Consider the following 23,199-nt stretch of genomic DNA (forward strand, 5'->3'; position numbering starts at 1 on the left):
GCATATAGATGAAAACACACCATTATGATTAAATGATGTTCCATTTTAATTTCTTGAACAAACTGAGCATCTAATAATCAACTTTATGATAAAAAACCTATATGATAGTGAGAACAAAAGAAAAGAGGCTAAGTTGTTTTCACTATAGTTGAGGCATCTTAACAGGTAAATAGCTTTCATATCCCTTACATCCCTAGAATATCAAGCCAAAAGCCCCATTTATTAACTTCTCCTTATGATGAGAAGTGCTCAAAAAGGAAATGCTTATTATGCTCTTACTTTATGTATAACTGATTAAGGGGCTTTTTGCTTGGTTCGGGTCTCGAAATGACCACTAGGATCCCGGTATAGAAGTTAAATTTGTAACTATGCGGTGACTAAGATTCGGGGTTTCAATAATTTCAATATGAAAGATAGTTCATGAAACAGAATCATAAACATGATGAATTTGCTAAAGACCTATAACTATAACACAACAAAAACAAAAGATTCTCAATAGTCATATCCAAATGTTTCAAATCAGTAGCAAGTTAAAGATTATTCAATATAAGAAAAGACTTAAGAGGAAGAAAAAGATAGAGACCAGTTGAACAAGTAAGGATTCTTTAGCATGTTAAGTACATCTACATGGTTCAATTAGTTAATCATTGAACACAATCCTATAAATTATAGCAATAGAGGAACTCATCATCCAATTAAGTTAAATTGGAATCATAGTAACTTAAAACTTTATAATAGAGGAATCACATCAGATCAAGCTCATAAATTAGAATGAACGAAATTACCTTACATCAAACTGACATGTGGCACGTGCGACATGTGTTGTTTCAACTGAGTTTGAACAGCTTTGATTTAAGAAAGGATTTGAACGAAGATCAACGCTGTGTGTGTATGTGTGGCTGGTGGTTTAGATTTCACAGCAGAGGTGGAAGATATGGTAACAACACGCTTGGTGGTTTGTGCTTTCTTGCTATTATTTTGCAAGTGTTTTCTTGTTTTATTATTGTTTTAACTTCAAGAAAAAAAATTAAAGAATGTTATTCAAAAAAGAAAGCAAAGATTAAAAAAATGAAGGTATATTTTGTTAATTATTTAATTTGTCTTAGCAACTGCCCCTGTTGATTAGTAGTATTTCTTTAATCTTTCATTAAAAAATTTGTAACGTGTAAAACTAGTCTTCTGATATTAAAATGGATTTGGAATTAAAATGCTAGAAAATATTGATTTTAACAAAAGATTAACAAGTTTTAATTAAGTACAAATTATCCGAGAGAACTTAATTTTTAGTCAGACTTTCTTTCTTCTTGAATTTTGAATTACAAAAGTCCTATTTCTTTCTCTAAAAGTATGTTTGGATGAAGCATTTTAATGAGGGAAAGTAATGTTTTGAGGGAATTGAAAATGATTTGACCAAAATCCATTGTTTGGATGAAAAATATGGAGAATTTTTAAATTATGTAAATTTATGAAGTATTCTAATCAAGTTAAATTTAAAGAATTTCAAATGACATCAAAAAGTAAAGAATTTGAAATTGCTCCATAACTTGAGTGTTAAATTATCTATTATTAATTTTTCTAAATTTACAAAATAGTCCAATATTTTATTAAAATTATAAATTTATCCCACAAATTTTCATAAAATTGCAAATAAGTCCTTAAAAAATTTCCAAATTTACAAAATGGTCCCTTAAAATTTTAAAAAATTGCAAGTTAGTCCCTATCTTTTATATTTCAAATTTGACCCAAAAATTTTAAAATTGATGAAAATGATCAAAAAAATTTAACAATGAATCATTTTAATACTTCATCCAAACAAAAGAATTTAAAATTGAATGAATTTCAATTGAATCATTTAAATTGCTTAGAATTTTAAATTCCTTAAAAATTCTTAATTGCCTCATCCAAACACACTCTAAGAGTGTGTTTGGATGAAGCATTTTAATGAGGGAAAGCAATGTTTTGAGGGAATTTAAAATGATTTGACCAAAATCCATTGTTTGGATAAAAAAATGAAGAAGTGTTAAAATGATGGAAATTTATGGAGTATTTCATCTAAGTTAAATTTAATCATTTTGAAATGACACCAAAAACCAAAGAATTTGAAATTCCTCTCATGTTCCATAGAATGTATTTGTTATTATTATTTCTTCAAATTTTACAAATTGGTCCTCATATTTTCCAAAATTATAAAATTGACCCAAAAAATTTTTAAAAAATTGCAAATTGGTCCTTAATAATTTTTAAATTTTACAATTTGGTCCTTCAAATTTTTAAAAATTGCAATTTGGTCCCTACTTTTCAATTTTTTAATTTGGTCCAAAAAATTTATATTTTATAAAAAAGTACCCAAAAAATCTAACAATGAATTACCTTAATACTTCATCCAAACAAAATAATTTAAAATGAATGGATTTCAATTGAATCATTTGAATTGCTTTGAATTTTAAATTCCCTTAAAATTTTTAATTACCTCATCCAAACACACTCTAAGAGTGTGTTTGGATGGAGCATTTTAATGAGGGAAAGTAATGTTTTGAGGGAATTTAAAATGATTTGACCAAAATCCATTGTTTGGATACAAAAATGAAGAATTGTTAAAATGATGGAAATTTATGGAGTATTTCATCTAAGTTAAATTTAATCATTTTGAAATGACACCAAAAACCAAAGAATTTGAAATTCCTCTCATGTTCCATAGAATGTATTTATTATTATTCTTCAAAATTTACAAATTGGTCCTTATATTTTCCAAAATTACAAAATTAACCCCAAAATATTTTTAAAATTTGCAAATTGGTCCTTAATAATTTTTCAAATTTACAATTTGGTACTTCAAATTTTTAAAAATTGCAAATTGGTCCCTACTTTTCAATTTTTTATTTTGGTCCAAAAAATTTAAATTTTATAAAAAATGACCCCAAAAATCTAACAATGAATTATCTTAATACTTCATCCAAACAAAATAATTTAAAAATGAATGGATTTCAATTGAATTATTTGAATTGCTTTCAATTTTAAATTCCTTTAAAATTCCAATTACCTCATCCAAACACACTCTTAGAGTTTGAATCACTATATTGTTTTGTGTATTTTTTATAATTTGACGGAACAAAACAAATTAATTCATTCTATTGCATATACTCTAAATTGGATTCAATGAAAAATTAAAAATTAGATGGAATATGATGGAATGCATTCCATCATTTCGTTCTGCTCTATTCCGTCGCATGTTATCAATCCAAAGATATTATAAGGATTAACACCAAAAAGTTGAATTAGTTACACAATTAAAGTGGGAATGAAAATGAATAAAAACTTCAAACTGACTAATTTTACTTTTTCTATAAGTATTTATCATTGATAGTTCAACTTTATATAATACCAGTTGCATATCTCTCAACTTAAACATAAGCAAAAATCACGATATATTTCACAATGTACTTCGTCCATAACATTACAACAACGATTAAACTTTATATCACTTAGTAAAACCAACTATATATATTAATTTATGTCATGATGCTTATTTAAGATTACGTTTCTATCCAATCGTCCAGAATTTGTTATTAAACAAAAACATAAAATCTTGGAAAAATGTGTAATCAATTCAAATCTATTGAGGAATTTGGTAAGAGTTGTCGCAACCGCCTTCTCATTTGTCGTCGGAGTCCAATAATAATGACGAGTACATGACAAATGAACCATATTGTATAAACGATAATGAACCCAGGAAATGCCCAATTGTCCGGAAAGAACATCAAAACCAAAGAAACTAATGAAAGTGAAGCAAACACTTCCATGAAGGTATCTAGCTTTGTGGCAAACTTAAGGTTAATCCAATAGCCCATACAATATAGTAGAAAGCTAGCAACAGAGACTAACATTGTCTTGGGATGAAGTTGAAATGCAGTGGGATTATTTGGATAACTAACTTGGAGGAAAGCAAGAAGTACAAAAAACATGAAGGTCACAAGACCATGAAGAGGATTGCTTTCTAGTTTTACTCCCATGATGTTGTTATAAACATGAACAACACTGACAACGTTAACTGTCACTTCATGAATTCTAGTAAAATTGGATCTTGGTCTTGCCAAATCATCCATGAAGCAAAGTTGTACTAGTAGGTATTTTTCAAATATGGTAATGGAAACTCTCCTATAAGGGAATATATAGACTATAGCATTGATATTGGGTTCACACTTCACACACATACATTTTACTTGCTTGGTTTCTAGTTTAATAACTTGCCATGAATCTTCGGTGCATTTGATAAGTGTAATACTCTAATCAATATTATTCTAGTTATAGAAGGAAACATATTAATATTATAATTAAGGCAGTTATCAAGAATTTTAACAGTGTTGACGCAATGAAAGAAAATTATAGTGGCGGGCGACCTAATATTTTACAGAAGAAACAATCATAAATTTATTCAAGAAACTTTATTTAATCTATCCATTACACGTACAGTTGAAAATAATATCATACTATATACCGTTATTTAAAATAACTTAATTTAAATATATATTTTAAAAAATTCACCCATCTCCATCTGTCTCAAAATAAATATCACAATTTAAAAAAAAAAAATTGTCCCAAAATACTTGTCATTTTATATTATCAATTATATATTTAATCTGTGTGAAGTGAGTCGTTGCGACATATAATTTGGAAATAACATACAAAAAAATAATAAAAAATTTTAAATAAATTTTTTAAAATATTAATTTATAGTTAATTAAAATCATATTTTTATTAACCGAACACTTTAATACTTAAATTTTTATTGAACACTTTAATACTTAAATTTTTATTAGTTATGATCATTTCGTTTACATTCTAAAAAAAATATTTAAATGATTTTTTTAAAATAAAAAATAATATAAATTAATTAAAATTAGATGAAACATTTCATTCCTTTAGACATTCAAAACAACTACTATACCAACTCTATGTGTGTTTGTTTTAAGTTTAAAAGTCAAATTTTTAGAAATATAATTTTTAGTTTGTTACAAGATTGAAAATAATTATTTTTGTATATATAATTTTTTAGAAAAAAAAATAATTCATCGTAATTTTTCATATTTTTATGAAATTAATTTTAAATTACAGGATAGAAAAGTTGATACTCATAAAATTATAAAAATTCTTGTCCCAAAAATCCTGTCTCCGTCACTGAGTTCAGAAAATCTCAAGTTACCTGCACATCACATTTATTATAAAGGAAATCAAATAGAGTGGACTGAGAAAATGAACACAAAAAACAGATGACATATATACCATTATTTAATTCTTAAGAAAATTTATTTGAAACTTCTTATGTTGGACTTATTGAAATCTAAGTTGGAACAAAATATGAGCACAATTTTTATATACAAGGGTTTTCGTTAGATAGTTTTATAATAAATATGAGTACAAAATACAATTTTGAATTTAATGGTGGTGCACTGTCAGTGTAAAAAAGTATTACACAAATATTCAATAGTAAATTATAACAGTAATTTAAAATTTAAAGACTCATTTATAAGATATATGGTTCTCGTTGGTTGACAATGCACATCCCCTCTTCTTTTAAATTTTTATTTGTCATAATTCCATCTTCTCTTAAATTTTTATTTGTCATAATTTCATCTAATGCAGTTATTTAAAATATTTCTTTTGTCCAAAAAAAATAAAAAAAATAAAAAGACTTCAGCGGAAAACATGCAAGCACTTAAAATTAGGGGTGGCAAAACGGGCCGCCCGCCCGCCCGCCGCCTGCCCCGCCTTATGCCCGCCAAGTAAAATGGGCATAAAATTCATGCCCGCCCCGCCAAGCTGGCGGGCGGCGGGCTTACCCGCCTATTTTTATTTATATTTTTTTTAATAGATTAATAGACTTTTTTTACCTTTTAATTAAACTTTTCACTTATTTTTTAAAACAATTTTTTATAAAAGCAACTTTTTAACAAATTTACTTAAAAAAATATTACATATATTTATAAATAAATGTATAAAATAAACCATCAAGAATTAAAGTTACTAGAATTAACTAAAAAAAGAGTGAGTTTTGAAGGAGAGACGGATTTTGGCGGACGGCGGGCTTTGACGGGGCGGGTATGGCGGGCGGCGGGTTTTTGCGGGGCGAGCTTTGGCGAGCAGCGGGCCTAAAATCCCAACCCGCCATTTTTTGGCGGGTGGCGGACCGGCCCGGCGGGCCACGGGCCGTTTTGCCACCCCTACTTAAAATGTCACAAAAATGAGATTCAAAAGCTTTCTAGGAGGAATCTATAAATGCAAATTAAAAGAGCTTAAATTAACAAGAAGTTACCATCTTTATATTACGGTGGAATAAAAAGTGACTAAGAAGTTGCCATCTTTATATGACGGTGGAATACGGTGGAATAAAAAGTGACTTTTGAAAGTCGGTTTTACGGTGGAATATCCTTCAAACGCACATCCAAAAAGTGTTTGCTCAATTTTACGGTGGATTATCCTTCAAATTTAAACGCAAATTTAAAAATACATTTAGTCAAGCAGAACTATCAAAATAGACTACCCAACCTATTTAGGACTGGCTTTCATGGGCCTGAATTTATTAGGACTGAGTTAAAAAACTATTATAATATAGATTTCAAAATTATTACTCGAGTCCAATCCTAAATGGACTTCAAACAACCCGGCTTTAAATGAGTTTTTTTTAATAAAAAAATAAAAATTAAAAATTCATAGTATTGATTATAAATAAAATAAAAAATTATATTATTCTAAATATAATATATTTTTAAAGCACTATATTATTTTTTATAAATATTATAATGTGTTTTTATATACAATAAATATCTAAAATATATAAAATAATATTCAAAATATTTAACATAAAAAAACTAATAGAATAAAAAAAATGTTGATTATATTAATGTATAATATTTAAAAGAGAGAATGAATAGAATAGAGACAAAATTTAATGAATTGAGAAAAATTAATTTGTTACTTTGGATTAACATATTAAAAGAATTAATATAACTAAAATTTATAGCAATGCGGGTCTAATGGGTTACCCACAACCCATAAAAATTAGCACTAATGGATAGCAGATTTTTTAAAACTGAATTAAAAAACCCTTAAAAATATAGAGTGTAATTTGAAGGCTCGAGCCCTATGATTTTACTGACAGGACAAATTGGCCTATAAGAACTAGTTTATTTTGACAACTCTACCATCAAGATACAGATTGTTTCCAGTGGAAAAAAAATGAGTTGGAAAAAAAATGAGTTAAAACTCTTTTTTCTTTTGTTTTTCTCAAGTACAAAACTAAGTTTTATTGATACAACATAATTAGAAATTTTTAGATAATGTAAAATTTTAATTAATTTAAAAAAATAAATTGAAATTAATTTATTTTTAAATATTGTTTTATCTCAATAGAGTGTAAAAATTATTCAAAATATTTTAGAGTGTGTTTGGATGAGGTAATTAAAAATTTTAAAACAATTTAAAATTCAAAGCAATTCAAATGACTCAATTCAAATTCATTCATTTTTAAATTATTTTGTTTGGATAGAGTGTTAAAATAATTCATTGTTAGATTTTTTGTGTCATTTTTGATCAAATTTAAATTTTTCATGACTGTACCTGTCAAAGCTTCATGCTCTTGGATTCTAAAGTCAATCCTGAACCAAAGGCAATCTGCAATAGACCTTCCCTGCTGGAACGTTATGTTGCTGCAGCCTAAATTCAGCACCAAAACTGCCTACCATGACCTGTTGCAAGACCTTCCCGTGGTTCAATGGCAAAGCTTAGTCTACAAAAACCTTGCTAGACCTAAAGCTCAGTTTATCTTGTGGATTGCGTGTAACAATAGACTCCCATGCAAAGAACGTCTACATCGTTTTGGCCTCCTCGATAGTAACCAATGCACGTTCTGTAGTGAAATAGAAACTCTGAATCACCTAATGTTTGAATGCAGAATCACTCGTGAGATCTGGATGTTTATTCTCTCTTGGATGCAGCTGGTTCATACCCCACTTAGGTGGGATGAGGAAATCCAGTGGGTTATGATGAAGAGCAAAGGGAAAGGTAGTAAAGCATCAATTCTAAAGTGTGCGTTCACTGAAACAATGTATGAAACCTGGTTGTTCCGAAATAGGTGTTGTTTTGGACGATCTAAGGCGAGTGATAATGGTAGCATAGGACCAAAAATTATTGATCACATTGTTTATAGGAGCTGGCAGAATCATAAACTGAGGCATTATGTTGCTAAGTTAATGATGCCATAAGGAGATCATGATTGGCGGGATCTTTTGATCGCCTTGTATTACACTGTTTTTGGTTTGAAATAAAGTATTTTCATTTCCAAAAAAAAAAAAAAAAAAGTAGGGACTAGTTTATAATTTTTAAAAATTTAAAGGACTAATTTGTAAATTTTAAAAATTATTAAGGACCAATTTGCAATTTTTTGAAAAATTTTGGGGTAAATTTTATAATCTTGAAAAATATGAGAACCAATTTGTAAAATTTGAAAAAATAATAATACTCCATAAATTTCTATCATTTTAACAATTCTTCATTTTTGTATCCAAATAATGAATTTTGGTCAAATCATTTTAAATTCCCTTAAAAAATTACTTTCTCTCATTAAAATGTTTCATTCAAACACACTCTTAGTGAATTATTAACCGACTCACATGAGAAGCGATGGACATTTGAAAGCTTATGATTATAACTTACAATTTTTACAATAAATTAATTTTGTATAATAATAAGATTAAAATTTGAAAGCTTATGAATATAACTTACAATTTTTACAATAAATTAATTTTGTATAATAATAAGATTAAAATTTGCCGATGTCTATTCACCATAATACTTTTTTAAAATAGACCAATTTTAAAATAATTGTTAAGGATCATTTAGTAATATATTTTCAACTTTAGAAATCCATTTTAAAATTTAAAAAAATATGATGACCAACTTTCAAAATTATAATAATAATAGATTAAAAGTAGTTTTTTTTGTTTAAAATATTTTACATTTGAATTTTATTAAGTATAAGAATAATTACATTTTATTTTATTGTATGTATAATTTCAAAATCATTAAATTTAATTGTATAAAATTTTAACATTCTATAAAAAATTATAATTTCTATACATTTTGTTCAAATCATTTTAAATTATCTAAAATAATTACAAACCTTAATTAAAATTCTTCCAAACACACTAAAAACCTCAAAATTCTTCAATTGATGCGATATTCTCTATTTAAAATGCACATTCATTTGAAGTATTCTGTTCACGAAATAGAAAATTTAAATTCCTATTGTTTGACGTATACTATATCCAAAAAAGACTTTTTTTAGCCGAGAAAACAGAACTGTCTCATTCAGTAAATGAGGTATAAGCCAATCAATCTAAAAACACTTCCAAGAAAAAAAACTAATAGAACGAGATTTTAACCAGCGTAATAACAAAATTTTTAAAAAAAAAAACCGAAAAGAATAATATATATACCATTGACATTAAACTAAACAAGACCAAAGTTGTGAAATCGATGAAAATACATTAACTAGATTTCTCTATTTAACAAATTCATTATTCAAGCTAAAAATCCAACACCTCACCTTTATTACTATTTTCTCCAACTACGACAATAATTGAAATTTTGTATTTTTAAAAAAAATGAAATTACCTAAAATATCAGTGCTAACTGTGGGATAGGATGATTTGATGACATTTTTAATGCAATCCCATAAATAAAGATAAAACACAACTACTGGTACGAATCAAAAAGATTTAGCAAATCAAGTTGAAATTAAGTTTAAAACAAGTTTATAAAGTTCCAAGAATCATACTTAATTCTTATACCAGTTATTCAGTCATAAGATAATGTATACAACAAACTTGAAAATTGCAGTCTAAAATAATAACATTTTCAGCATTACCATGATGGATCAGGATGACACATTAATGACTATTTTCAAGTGATTCCACAAATTCATTAAAAACATAACAATGGAGCAAACTTTCTTCCAAAGAACAGAGTGCAACAGAGACCCAATAAATAGGTAAAAAACAATTAGTGTCCCACCAAGTAAAATGATCAAATAAACATCATAAAATTAGCACAAATCGTATAAATAGATGATCCATCACTAAAATCCAGATAACAGTTACTCTCGCATCAAAAGATTGTTAGAATATAAAAGTAGATATTTAAGTCTCCTATCACCTTGAACTTGGAACAAATTAAACGGCGTCATGTGATATTTAACAAAAGGTCAACAAACAGTGTCTCAATGTGAAATAGATCAATAATACATAATAATTTAGAAAAACTCCTATAAACAAATGCTCAAACACTAAAAACCAGTTAACAGTTAATCTGATATATCAAAACATTGGTAGATTATTAGAGTAGAGATTTAGGTCTCCTATCACCTTAACACTTATGCACTGCACAATGTAAACTGTTTCAAAAAGGTTAGGATTAACATAAGGCATAAAAACAGGGTCCCAAATGTAAAATTGACCACATAAACATATAGCAAAATACCTATAAACAGATGCTCCATTACTAAAAATCAGTTTATCACATTACAAAATACTAATAGGGAGTATAGGTTTAAGTCTCTTATAACCTTGAACTCTTTAAAGAGAGCAAATCAGTATTATAGTTCATATCAGACCAGAATATTACCCCAATGACATGAATAAACAACACACAAATAATAGTCACAATAAGCAAATAAAAATAAACAACACACAAATAATAGACACTATCTCAGGATCCAAATAAAAATAACAAAATCAATTCGCACAAACCAATTTAATAAACCCTAATTCAGGATCCAAATAAACATTGCCAAATAGGAAATATAAAGATCATAACATAGCCATAAAAAAGCAAATATATAATCCTCAATGAAGTACTTAATAAAATTATCAATTACCAACAACAGATCCAAAATGAGTTCACAGATTCAAAAATAAAACAACACTAAAACAGAAAAATAAAAAACAAACTCCAACAAAGCTAACTCAAAACCTGAGCTTGGTAAAGAACCACCTGTTCTTCCCAGTCTTAAACCTCTCCTCAAACCTCTTCTTCGCCTCCTTCAAAGCAGTAACCTTCTTATCCTTACTCACAAGCGCATCATTGGTAACCACCTCCTTCAAATCCACATCCAAGGTGTAACGAGTAGGCATCAGATGCTGATAGTTAACAAGCTTCACAAAAGCCTTCACGCGCGATTTCTTAGCGGTTTTCTTGGCGGAATCCTTCTTAATAACCTTGCTTGGGTACTTCTTGATCCCTGCAACCAAAGCATGACCGTAAGCACGTTCGCGGGTTCCATCGTCAAAGTTCTTCACGATGACTGCCTTCTTCCCTGCGTAGCGTCCTTGGAGGACGATGACGGCTTTGTTTGGCTTGAGGAACTTCACCATTTTCGATCTTTGTTACTCTCTCTCGCTCACTGAATCGCCGTTTCAGGGTTAGAAATGAAAACCCTAGTTTGTTCTGATGTATAAAGGATTTGGAAACCCTACAATGTTATGTTTTGGGTTTGGATTGGGCCGAACTGGGCCTGTTCCTGAGTGGGTAAGTAAATTTTATATTTGCACCCTTGAATTAACTAAATAAATAAAATTCAATTTATTATTTTATTATTTTATGTTCACACATATGTTTAGTCTTCTACTTTTACTTTCTTTTTTTTTTTTGGTACAACTTCTACTTTTACGTAGTTCACAATTTAAATTCCTCTATTTTAAAGTCAAATGTAAATGTTAGTTATAAGTTTTAAAATTTTGAAGTTTATAATTTTAAAAAAGCTAGTTTTTTTGAAAAATATGGAGTGTTTGTATGACATCTAGCTAACTAATTATTCAACATTATATATATTTTCGGTCCTCTGTTTTTAAAGTCAAATATAAGTTTTAAAATTTTTAAAGTTTAAAAATATAATTTTTTAGAAAAATATTAAGGGTTTGTGTCACATGTTTCAGCAATTTGTCAGGTAATTAGTTAATCAACGTTATATATTAACAGAAATAATCTTAATATTCAATATAAATAAAATGATTATGAAACTTCTAAAATTCATGAATATAAAAAGTTTCTGGATTTTAAATAAATAAGAATCTCATAACCCTTTTTATCTATCAATTTATTCTGTAGTTTGTTGGAATATATCAATGAAAATGAATTCAATTAATAAGAAGTTGATTTATATTCCACAAAGAGTTTGTTGGAAGGGTTAAGATTACATTGTTTGATAAAAAATTTAGGAATATTTTTTATTTTATTTATAACTATTCAGATTAAGTAGGAAATAATTCAAGATAGATTTTCTAAGACATATGATACTATGAAATTGCACATTAAAGAATAGTTGGGGAAGATTGTCTATTCAAAAATCACATATTTGAAACCTCCTTCAGAATCGTATAAAATCAAAAGTGCCCCTGAAAAGATAAAACCGACTCAAAATGACAATTCAACAAAGCGGTTTTCATCATACTTTGAACATATTGATTCAATTTTTCGGATTCTCCAACTGCAAAATCTCAAAAAAAGTATAAGGATGCTTGCTTTAGCAAACCACCTCCTTCACCACTGATGTCGAAGACCCAATTCATTGAAGAAATGTCGTTTTTTATGCACAAACACACTGAGCGGGTTGTGAATGTTAAGGACGACGGTAATTGCGATTTTCGGGCTGTATCCAACTTGCTTAGTTAAGGAAAGGAGAATCATTGTCTTATCCGCATAGCCCTTTTGAAAGAGTTAACGACACATACGAAATTCTACACAAAGTTATACTAGACAAAAAAATATTTTGATTCAATTCAATATGCATTTACTCCTTGTGCTAATGGTCCTCCACTGTTTTCAAAATGGATGCGCTTCCTTGATATGGATCATCTTATAGCAAGTACATATGACATGGTGTGTATCGATCTGACAAGATATGGATTCTCTGAGACATTTTTTCCACTTCGGAGTGGTAATCCTAAAGACCATTTCAGACGCATCATGTGCATAGGGTGGCTTTCAAAATCGCTATATTTTGTTGAGGTTTATTTGAAACCAGGGTGTCCAATAGCAAGTATATCATTGGAGTGGACGACACGTTTAACAAAAGAGACAGAAACTTGGTCAGATTATTTTTTGGAGAGGATGGAAGAGTTCACCAAATTGAACGAGCTTGAAAGAGAATCAAATTAGAAAAAGTCGAAGGCAAAACTAATAGTAGATTTATGTGGTGATGGATCTTTTGATGCATTTTAGATTTAATCGATACCTTTTAATGTATTATCTTCTATATACTAATTCTCTTATTTTTAATAATCCAACTTAGACAATTTAAATCTCACATCATTAATCACCATGTAGAAATTCATCTCGATTTGCCTCCATCGATAAACTAAAATACTTGAATGTATTGATCATAACTTACATATGAATAATAGCTATTTTGCCCCCTACGATATGGGCAAGGTTTGAAAAACGTCCATGTAAAAAAAATTTTAACTTTGCCCTATGAAGATTCCCCTGCCCCGTAAAGAAGTGGCACTTTCTATTATTTTATTGTTTGGTAGTTAAAAGGTTAAATATGAAAGCATAAAAATTTGTCTCCCATGGGTTTTTGAATTCATGACCAAATTATTGCAAGGGACGCCCATCAACCACCGGGCTAACTGCTTCTTTTGTTTGCATCAAAAAAAAATAATATATATATATATATATATATATATATATATATATATATATATATATATATATATATATATATATAGATAGATAGATAAATTATTTCATTTGAAATTGTAATTTATAATTATAATGAAAGTGTAATTTTAAAGTGCATATTTTCATCAAATAAGTTATAATTCTTGAAATATATAATTATAATGAAAGTGAAATTTTAAATTAAATAATTTCATCAACGTTTTAATATGTTTAATATTATTAATTTATTATTTAAATAATTATAACATTTAAAAATAAATTATTATAATTAAAGTAAAATATAAAGTTTTAATATTTTTAATATTATTAATTTATTATTTAAATATTTATTTCATATTTAATAAATCATTTATTATATATTTTTAATTCCATGTGTTTAAATAATAGTTTCTTCTATAAATATTGAAATATATGATTAAAATGAAAGTGTAATTTAAAAAAAGATACTTTCATCAAAAAAAATAAGTATAATTAGAATGAAAGTGTAATTGAGAAATATTTATATAATATGATGTTATTGAAAAAATATTTATAAATATTAAAAATTTGATATTTATTTATACATTTATATAATAAATATTTATTAAATGTGAAATACATATTTATATAATAAATATTTATTAAATAAATATTTTTATAGAAATTATGTAATAAATATTTAGTAAATATATTATTAAATATTTAGTTAACGTTTAGAAATATATTAGTAAATATTAGATTAACATTTTAGAAATATATTAGTAAATATTAGATTAACGTTTTAGAAATATATTAGTAAATATGTTTTAGAAATTATGTATTAAAATTATATTACTATATATTTCAAGAATTATAATTTATTTGATGAAAATATACACTTTAAAATTACATTCTCATTATAATTATAAATTACACTTTCAAAATTTATTTGATAAAAATTTTAATTGAAATAATGTAATATATATATATATATATATAAATATATATATATATATATATATATATATATATATATATATATATATATATATATATATATATATATATATATATATATATATATATATATATATATATATATACACTTGATGCATAATGCAAACAAAAGAATTAGTTAGCCTGATGGTTGGTGGACGCTGTTAGACGCTAGCCTTAGGATCTAGAGGGGGGGTGAATAGATCGTTCACAGTTTTACGTATTTAAACGACTTTTCAGCGGAAGTGAATTCTGAATCGACTCGCGTCTATTCCGAACCACTATCGAAACGATTATATATGTGATTAAAAAACCAGTCAAAGACTTGAAGTAAATGATAAGAGTATATGTCGCAGAATCAAGACGTTTCTCTTATGAAAATCAGATTAACTTTTTGTATGATGGACAATGTTTGCAATGCAGTAAGAGTGATAGAAACAAATATACAAACACTTGGTGATAATAATCAAATTGAAGGTAATTCAATGTGTGATGGATTGTGATGTTTATGAACGAACTTAATTCACAATCTTAACACTCGAATCGTTGATCAATTTGCTATTATAACCAAATATGAACAGAATGTAAATGAGAAAGTAAAAGCGACAAGAACACGATATTTGTTTAGGCAGTTCGTCGATCGTCCTCGCTACGACTACGTCTGCCCCCAATTCCAAATTGAAATTGGGTAATCTTTCATTAATGTTGAAAGTAGTATATACAAAGAAGATAACAAAGCGATAAACGATAAACCAATTATGTCGATCCTTTGAATCTTCTTCCCCCTTAATCTTGAGCCAGATCAAGGTTATCCAAGAGCTTCACTTTGATTCCCTTCTGCAGTGTCTTGATTCCTTGAACTCCCCGTTCCTCAATCGTTACACTCAGCCGAATCCTCAATGAACGCCTCTTGATAAAAACCCCCAAGAACCACCCGTCGTGGAGGACAAAACCCGCAGATTTTATTCACCAACAAACCCCACAAACCTTCACCCACTAGGAATCTTCAATTCCGTTCCATGGACGTTATCGAACTCATCACTAACCCGCAACGCAAGAATGATTATGTGTAATTGTGTTGGAGATGACGAAGAACGAAGATGAGAAGCGTTTGTGTATCTTTCAGTCGTTGGTGTTGTGTTGAATAATTACCCTTGCACAATATATATGATTGCATAACAGTTAGAACCAAGAAAAACTGATTTTTGAACTTTCTTGATCAGTTAGGTCGACCACTTGTAGTGCTTAGGTCGACCTAACAGAGCTTGCAGAATTTTGCTCCCAGTTAGGTCGACCTGTTGAAGGAGTAGGTTGACCAAAATCCTCTTCTGATGCATTCTGGGGACATTTTCACAGATTAGGTCGACCTAGTTGATGTGTAGGTCGACCTAACAGGCTGGTATGTAAAATTCATCAATTTAGGTCGACCTAAATGATGTGTGGGTCGACCTAGCAGGAGTATATGAATTTTTCTCCATTTTAGGTCGACCTGGGTTGATGGTAGGTCGACCTAACTGCTGCTTTTCTGCATTCTTCTTGGTTTGCTTGTGTTGAGTCAACCTTTAAACATATAAACATAATGGGTTGACCTATGAGTGATCAATGCTTGTTTTTCTTTAAGTTTTCTGCTTCCGTCTTGTTGTTTGAAATGCTTATTTGAGTTTGCCATGAATCAAAAACATCTTTGAGTGTAATCTTGTATTCACATACTCCCCCTTTTTGATGATGGCAAACCATTCGTCTAAGCTTTGGTAGTAAATGATAAAGACTCAACAGAGCTCCCCCGTACATCCAGCATCTATCTCTCAACAGGGCAATCTCTCAACAAAGCTCCCCCGTACACTCAGCATCTATTGTATCTATCTCCCCCTTTGACAACATCAAAAAGAGAAACAAAGAGAACAGAGTAGGAGAGTAACAAGAGAAATAAAGAATACCGGTAGTCATAGAGATAGATAACATGTAAATAGTGAAATCATAAGAACTAATCATGTTTTAAAGAAAGCCAACAACATACATAGTAGTTCAAGAGATTAATAAAAGAAAACAGAGAGTACTACATCATATAATGTTTTTAACAACAAAAAACAAAAACTTAATGGCATGTAATGCAATGAAATGATGATATGATAAACAATATGTCCTAACGCCTGCCCCTTCTTCCTCTTCCTCTTTGAAATGTATGAGGTCGATCTTCTTCAACCTGTTCCAACAAATCCAGCACAGACATGTTAAGAGTGTTGAAGCTTTGGCTTATGTTAGCATGGCGATGCAATGCCGTTTCCTCAAACTGATTCTGCCTCAATATGGAGTTGGATGCAAACGTTTCAAAATCGTTCCTTTGTTCCTGAACCAAGCCGTACAAAGATTGGTATTGACGTTGTTGTTCCTCATATCTATCTTGTTGAAGCTGCTGCATTGTTTGAAATTGAAGCTGTTGAGTTTCAAAGTTCTGCTGTTGTTGAAGTTGCATAGCTTCAAGCATAGATATTATGTTGGATTGATCAGGAGGAGGTGGAGCAGTGTATCCCCAAGGAATTTCTTCCTGTTGAGACGGAACATATTGCCAATTTGGATCCGTGTCATGAGCTATGTCTTCCATGGTTTGATCCTCATCATTTGCTATTTCTTGATCATTTCCCTCTTCCTCATTTCCTACATTGTTTCCAAACTCCGTAGGATCATCATAGTTGTAGATAACCTTCCCTGTTCCTTTTTGAATGAGATAATAGGTTTTCCTAACAGGATTCCAATGATATCCCATAAGAGTCAAGGTGGTTTGTGAGAATTCTTGGGATTGATGTATGCGAGTGTAGTGTAAGTGATCAAGTCGCATACCAAAGTGATTGACAATTGTTTGAATGATTGAACCATAACACAGGGCTGTAGTTTTCTGTTTGACCTCATGAAACTTAGCAGCTAGGAAGTGAGGCCAGTGTAAACGCGTTCTATTTTGCAGCAGATACATGAGCACCACTTCATTTCTTTCAATTCTCGAATATCCTCCTGCCCTTGGTCGAATGATTCTTGAGATTACCCAATTCAAGAGCCTAGGATCTCGCTTCAAATGACCAGCTGTTATTGTTTCATTTGATCTGTCAAATACGGAAGGATCTTTGAGGATTGACTTCATGTAGGCCTCATGGTCATAGTTTCCCGGTACATCCCCGTCTACCATACGGAGTTCATCACCAACGATTGTCAGACCAAAGATACTAATCCAGACCCGTTTGTCAACAACATGCGACCTAGATCCCATTTTGAAACGGAAATTACAACCGTCCCCTTTTGTAAATCCTGCATAGAAAGCCCTAACGGTATTTTCACAGTACGGGGTATCACATTGCACTAAGGGATGAATATTTTGATGTTCAATTAACGCAGCGACATCAGGGATATGCATGTTTTCGACAAGATTTGGATCATAAGTATATTGCTTAACAATTTTCCTTTTCATCTGCCACTTCTCAAAGTTTTCTCTACAATCAGGATGAACAAGAGCACTTACCGGTTGAGATGATGAACTGGAAGCAATTTCCTTTCCTTTTCTTGATTTTGGAGGCATGGTTGGAGATGCTTTGAGTGAGAGAGGGATGATATTTTGACAATTTTGAGTTTGAGGAATTAGGGTTAGCCGTACCAAAAGAGATGAGAATGAGAGGGAATGCAAGAATGGAATGTTTTGAATGAATGATATTGGGTCGGGTCGACCTAACAGACCCAAATATGGAAAAATTAACGCAGTAGGTCGACCTAAAGTGAAGCTGGGTCGACCTAACAGAAGTAACAAAACAAATGACCAAATTAGGTCGACCTAAATTGTGAGTAGGTCGACGCAACTGGACCTTTTTAGTTTTTCTAAAGAAGCTTCTTATGTAGGTCGACTCAAAATACAGAGTAGGTCGACCTAAGTTTCTTTCAATGATGAAAATGCCTTAGAGATGTTTCTATATGATGTATTTTTGTTTTGTCATTTGCTTGAATGCACAACCATTGTATGTTATGAATGAAAATGATGAACACATATACATAAGTATTTGAAAAGAGTAGATAAGAGCACATGAAGTCACTATAAGCATGTTAATTGATAGCATATTATAGCATCAATAAAATTTTTGGAAGTGAACAATAAACATGTTACCGCTTTCTCAATATGTAGGTGTTTTGTCATCATTGTGTGGAGTCTTCTTGTCAGTGTGCCATACTCCTAGATTTGATGATGAATTGATTTGATGGAATGTTTCACAGGTTGATTTTTGCGAAAAACTTATCTAGTATCGATTACTTGATGTTCTCCCGGATGCGGGACATAGTCCCAAACAATATTCTGCTAAGAATAGGTTTAAAATCTCTTTGCAATGCAACTTGCCAATTTGCACATCAAGTACTGCGTCCTATGTGTTTTTCGGAATATCTGTATTTGTAATGTATCTCATACATTTGCGATGGCCAGGACACCTACATTTCCTTTGCCAAGTATGGTTCTTCAATCTGTCTTCATAGATGACATGCCAAGATTGGTATGTCTTCCTTTATGTGTCTTGAGCACCACCTGTCAAGGAACCACCACCGTTCGGCGATGTCAAGACACTTTTCCTGCGAGATTAAATTAGAGTGGAAGGTCCCCAATCTTCATTGGGTCCTGGATGGTGAGTACACAATTTGTTGCACTTAGGCAACCATTGAAATACTCCTTTAGGAACTAAAATTCTCCTAAATTTGCATTTTTCAATGGTATGTCCCTTTTTGCAACAATAATGACAGGTAATATGATGAGAATATGGGGTTTTGCTAGTTGATACTTTTGGTACAAAAGTGTATTTACTATATAAAGGAGTATACGATCTTTTGAACTTGTTTGGATCAACCGCAAAAGTCACTTTTGGTTGTAAAGCCTTGTCTAACTTGGCTTTTAGATCTCTCACTTCTTTTTGCCAAATGTGACATGTCTCACAACCAAACCATGATGTAGGATCTATTTCAACTTTGTCCTTTTGAATGTCTAGCATAGATTGTTTTAAAGCTTCCATATCCTTTTCGGTTTTCTCAACTTTTGATTCAAGATATGAAAATATTTTCTTATTTGAGGCCAAAAGTTTGAAAGCTTTAATTGCATCTCTATGTAATTCTTCAAAAGCAAGTTTTAGTTGAGAATGAGATACCTTATCTACGAGTTCAGGTTTAAGATGACTTACAGCTTTCTTTTTCTTGTTTTGATGAGCCATGAAACATAGGTTTGCTGATTCTTCTTCATCGCTTGATGAGCTTTCACTAGATGAATCACTTTCCCATGCTATGTAAGCTCTTTTAGATTTGTTATGACCTTTGCTTTGGTTCTTCTCCTTTTCTTTCTTAAGATATGGACAATCCGGTTTGTAGTGACCGGCTTTCCCACAGTTGAAGCAAAGACCTTTGATCTTTCCTTTGTTGTCGTCATCTTGTTTGAGCATGTTTGATTGCTTTCTATAGTTGATCAAGCCTTTGTCGGAATGTTTTGCTCCATTTTTCTTTAGATATTTGTTGTATCTTCGCACAAACAGTCCCATTTCCTCATCATCGGAGTCTTCGTCATCACTTGTGTCACTATCCTTTGGCTCTCGTTTTGAGGTCTTGGAGCTCGAAGCTTTTAGAGCTATTGACTTCTTCTCTACCTCTTTCTCCATGTTCTTTTCTTTCTTTGTCCTCTTCTCATGCATGTCAAGGCATTTAAGATGTTGTTCATGTTCCTCTAGTTTACCAAAAAGAGTGGTAATGTCTAAAGTGTTGAGATCATTTGCTTCCTTAATTGCTGTAACTTTAGGTTGCCATTCCCTGTTCAAACATCTTAAGATTTTGTTAGTAGCAACTGCATTGGAAACAGGTCTATCAAGAGAATTTAATCGATTTTTCAGATGAACGAATCTCTTCTGCATGTTTTCGATGGATTCACCATCTTCCATGTGGAAGAGTTCGAACTCTTGAGTTAACGTATTGATCCTAGCTAGTTTGACATCATCCGTTCCCTCGTGGGCAACTTGCAATGTGTCCCACATAGCTTTAGCTGATCTACAATGGGAAACGCGATAGTATTCATCAACTCCTAGAGCTGAGATTAGAATGTTTCTCGCTTTCCAATCGTATGCATATCTCTTTTCATCTTCAGCATTCCAAGTATCTTCTGGTTTTGGAACAACTGCACCAGCTGCATTTGTCATGGTGATCTGAAATGGACCATTGACAATAGCTGTCCAGATGTTCCTATCAATTGCATTGATATGGACACACATACAATCCTTCCAATAGCCGTAGTTTTCACCGTTGAAAACTGGAGCTCTATTATGAGCCCCTTTAGGTCCGGAAGCCATCTTTCCAATAAGTGTTTCACGTAGCACGAAATAAACCAGAGCTCTGATACCACTTGTTAGACGCTGGCCTTAGGATATAGAGGGGGGGTGAATAGATCGTTCACAGTTTTACGTATTTAAACGACTTTTCAGCGGAAGTGAATTCTGAATCGACTCGCGTCTATTCCGAACCACTATCGAAACGATTATATATGTGTTTAAAAAACCAGTCAAAGACTTGAAGTAAATGATAAGAGTATATGTCGCAGAATCAAGACGTTTCTCTTATGAAAATCAGATTAACTTTTTGTATGATGGACAATGTTTGCAATGTAGTAAGAGTGATAGAAACAAATATACAAACACTTGGTGATAATAATCAAATTGAAGGTAATTCAATGTGTGATGGATTGTGATGTTTATGAACGAACTTAATTCACAATCTTAACACTCGAATCGTTGATCAATTTGCTATTATAACCAAATATGAACAGAATGTAAATGAGAAAGTAAAAGCGACAAGAACACGATATTTGTTTAGGCAGTTCGTCGATCGTCCTCGCTACGACTACGTCTGCCCCCAATTCCAAATTGAAATTGGGTAATCTTTCATTAATGTTGAAAGTAGTATATACAAAGAAGATAACAAAGCGATAAACGATAAACCAATTATGTCGATCCTTTGAATCTTCTTCCCCCTTAATCTTGAGCCAGATCAAGGTTATCCAAGAGCTTCACTTTGATTCCCTTCTGCAGTGTCTTGATTCCTTGAACTCCCCGTTCCTCAATCGTTACACTCAGCCGAATCCTCAATGAACGCCTCTTGATAAAAACCCCCAAGAACCACCCGTCGTGGAGGACAAAACCCGCAGATTTTATTCACCAACAAACCCCACAAACCTTCACCCACTAGGAATCTTCAATTCCGTTCCATGGACGTTATCGAACTCATCACTAACCCGCAACGCAAGAATGATTATGTGTAATTGTGTTGGAGATGACGAAGAACGAAGATGAGAAGCGTTTGTGTATCTTTCAGTCGTTGGTGTTGTGTTGAATAATTACCCTTGCACAATATATATGATTGCATAACAGTTAGAACCAAGAAAAACTGATTTTTGAACTTTCTTGATCAGTTAGGTCGACCACTTGTAGTGCTTAGGTCGACCTAACAGAGCTTGCAGAATTTTGCTCCCAGTTAGGTCGACCTGTTGAAGGAGTAGGTTGACCAAAATCCTCTTCTGATGCATTCTGGGGACATTTTCACAGATTAGGTCGACCTAGTTGATGTGTAGGTCGACCTAACAGGCTGGTATGTAAAATTCATCAATTTAGGTCGACCTAAATGATGTGTGGGTCGACCTAGCAGGAGTATATGAATTTTTCTCCATTTTAGGTTGACCTGGGTTGATGGTAGGTCGACCTAACTGCTGCTTTTCTGCATTCTTCTTGGTTTGCTTGTGTTGAGTCAACCTTTAAACATATAAACATAATGGGTTGACCTATGAGTGATCAATGCTTGTTTTTCTTTAAGTTTTCTGCTTCCGTCTTGTTGTTTGAAATGCTTATTTGAGTTTGCCATGAATCAAAAACATCTTTGAGTGTAATCTTGTATTCACAGACGCCTCTTGCAACCATAATAGGCATCAAAATTTTCACTCAATAGATTTAACAGTGTTGCGTGTCAAGGAAGGAGTTTGAACTTAAAACCTTTAGGCTATGTTTGGGAGTTTGGAGGGGAGGGGAAGGGAAGGCTTCCAAAAATGAAATTTTAAAAAAATATAAGAAAATATTTGACATTTTTTGAAAAAATGATTTTGTTTAGAATGATAAAAGAGTCATTATTATTACTAAATTTTTAATTTTTAGAATACTATAACAACCTAAAAGATATTTAGAAATTTTATGTAACCCCTTCAAAACCCTCCAAAACCCTCCTTCAATACAATTTTTGAGTTCCCCCATTTTATGGGGTTTTTGGTGTTATGAATAAACTCAAACCCTCCAAAACCCTCCTACCCAAAATCTTTTTATCCTTTTCACCCAATTCTTCTTATTTTTCAAAGCCCTCCCCTCCCTTCCCCTCCAAACTCCCAAACATAGCCTTAGGCTATGTTTGGGAGTTTGGAGGGGAGGGGAAGGGAAGGCTTCCAAAAATGAAATTTTAAAAAAATATAGGAAAATATTT

General features: G+C 31.1%; 1 protein-coding gene across 1 annotated transcript; it reads right to left on the reverse strand.

The window, feature by feature from the left end:
* Positions 1 to 10,892: 10,892 nt before the first annotated feature.
* Positions 10,893 to 11,489, reverse strand: LOC131634526 (large ribosomal subunit protein eL27-like). Its single transcript, XM_058905195.1, has one exon. It carries the CDS (start codon positions 11,424 to 11,426, stop codon positions 11,019 to 11,021), a length of 408 nt encoding a protein of 135 aa, XP_058761178.1. The 5' UTR covers positions 11,427 to 11,489; the 3' UTR covers positions 10,893 to 11,018.
* Between the last annotated feature and the right edge of the window lie 11,710 nt (positions 11,490 to 23,199).

This window comes from Vicia villosa, unplaced genomic scaffold (genome assembly GCF_029867415.1).
Source record: "Vicia villosa cultivar HV-30 ecotype Madison, WI unplaced genomic scaffold, Vvil1.0 ctg.001311F_1_1, whole genome shotgun sequence".
NCBI lineage: Eukaryota > Viridiplantae > Streptophyta > Magnoliopsida > Fabales > Fabaceae > Vicia > Vicia villosa.

Bases quoted from the DNA above. Each gene is read 5' to 3' on its own strand.
- LOC131634526 (XM_058905195.1), bottom strand. From the start codon at position 11,426: ATGGTGAAGTTCCTCAAGCCAAACAAAGCCGTCATCGTCCTCCAAGGA.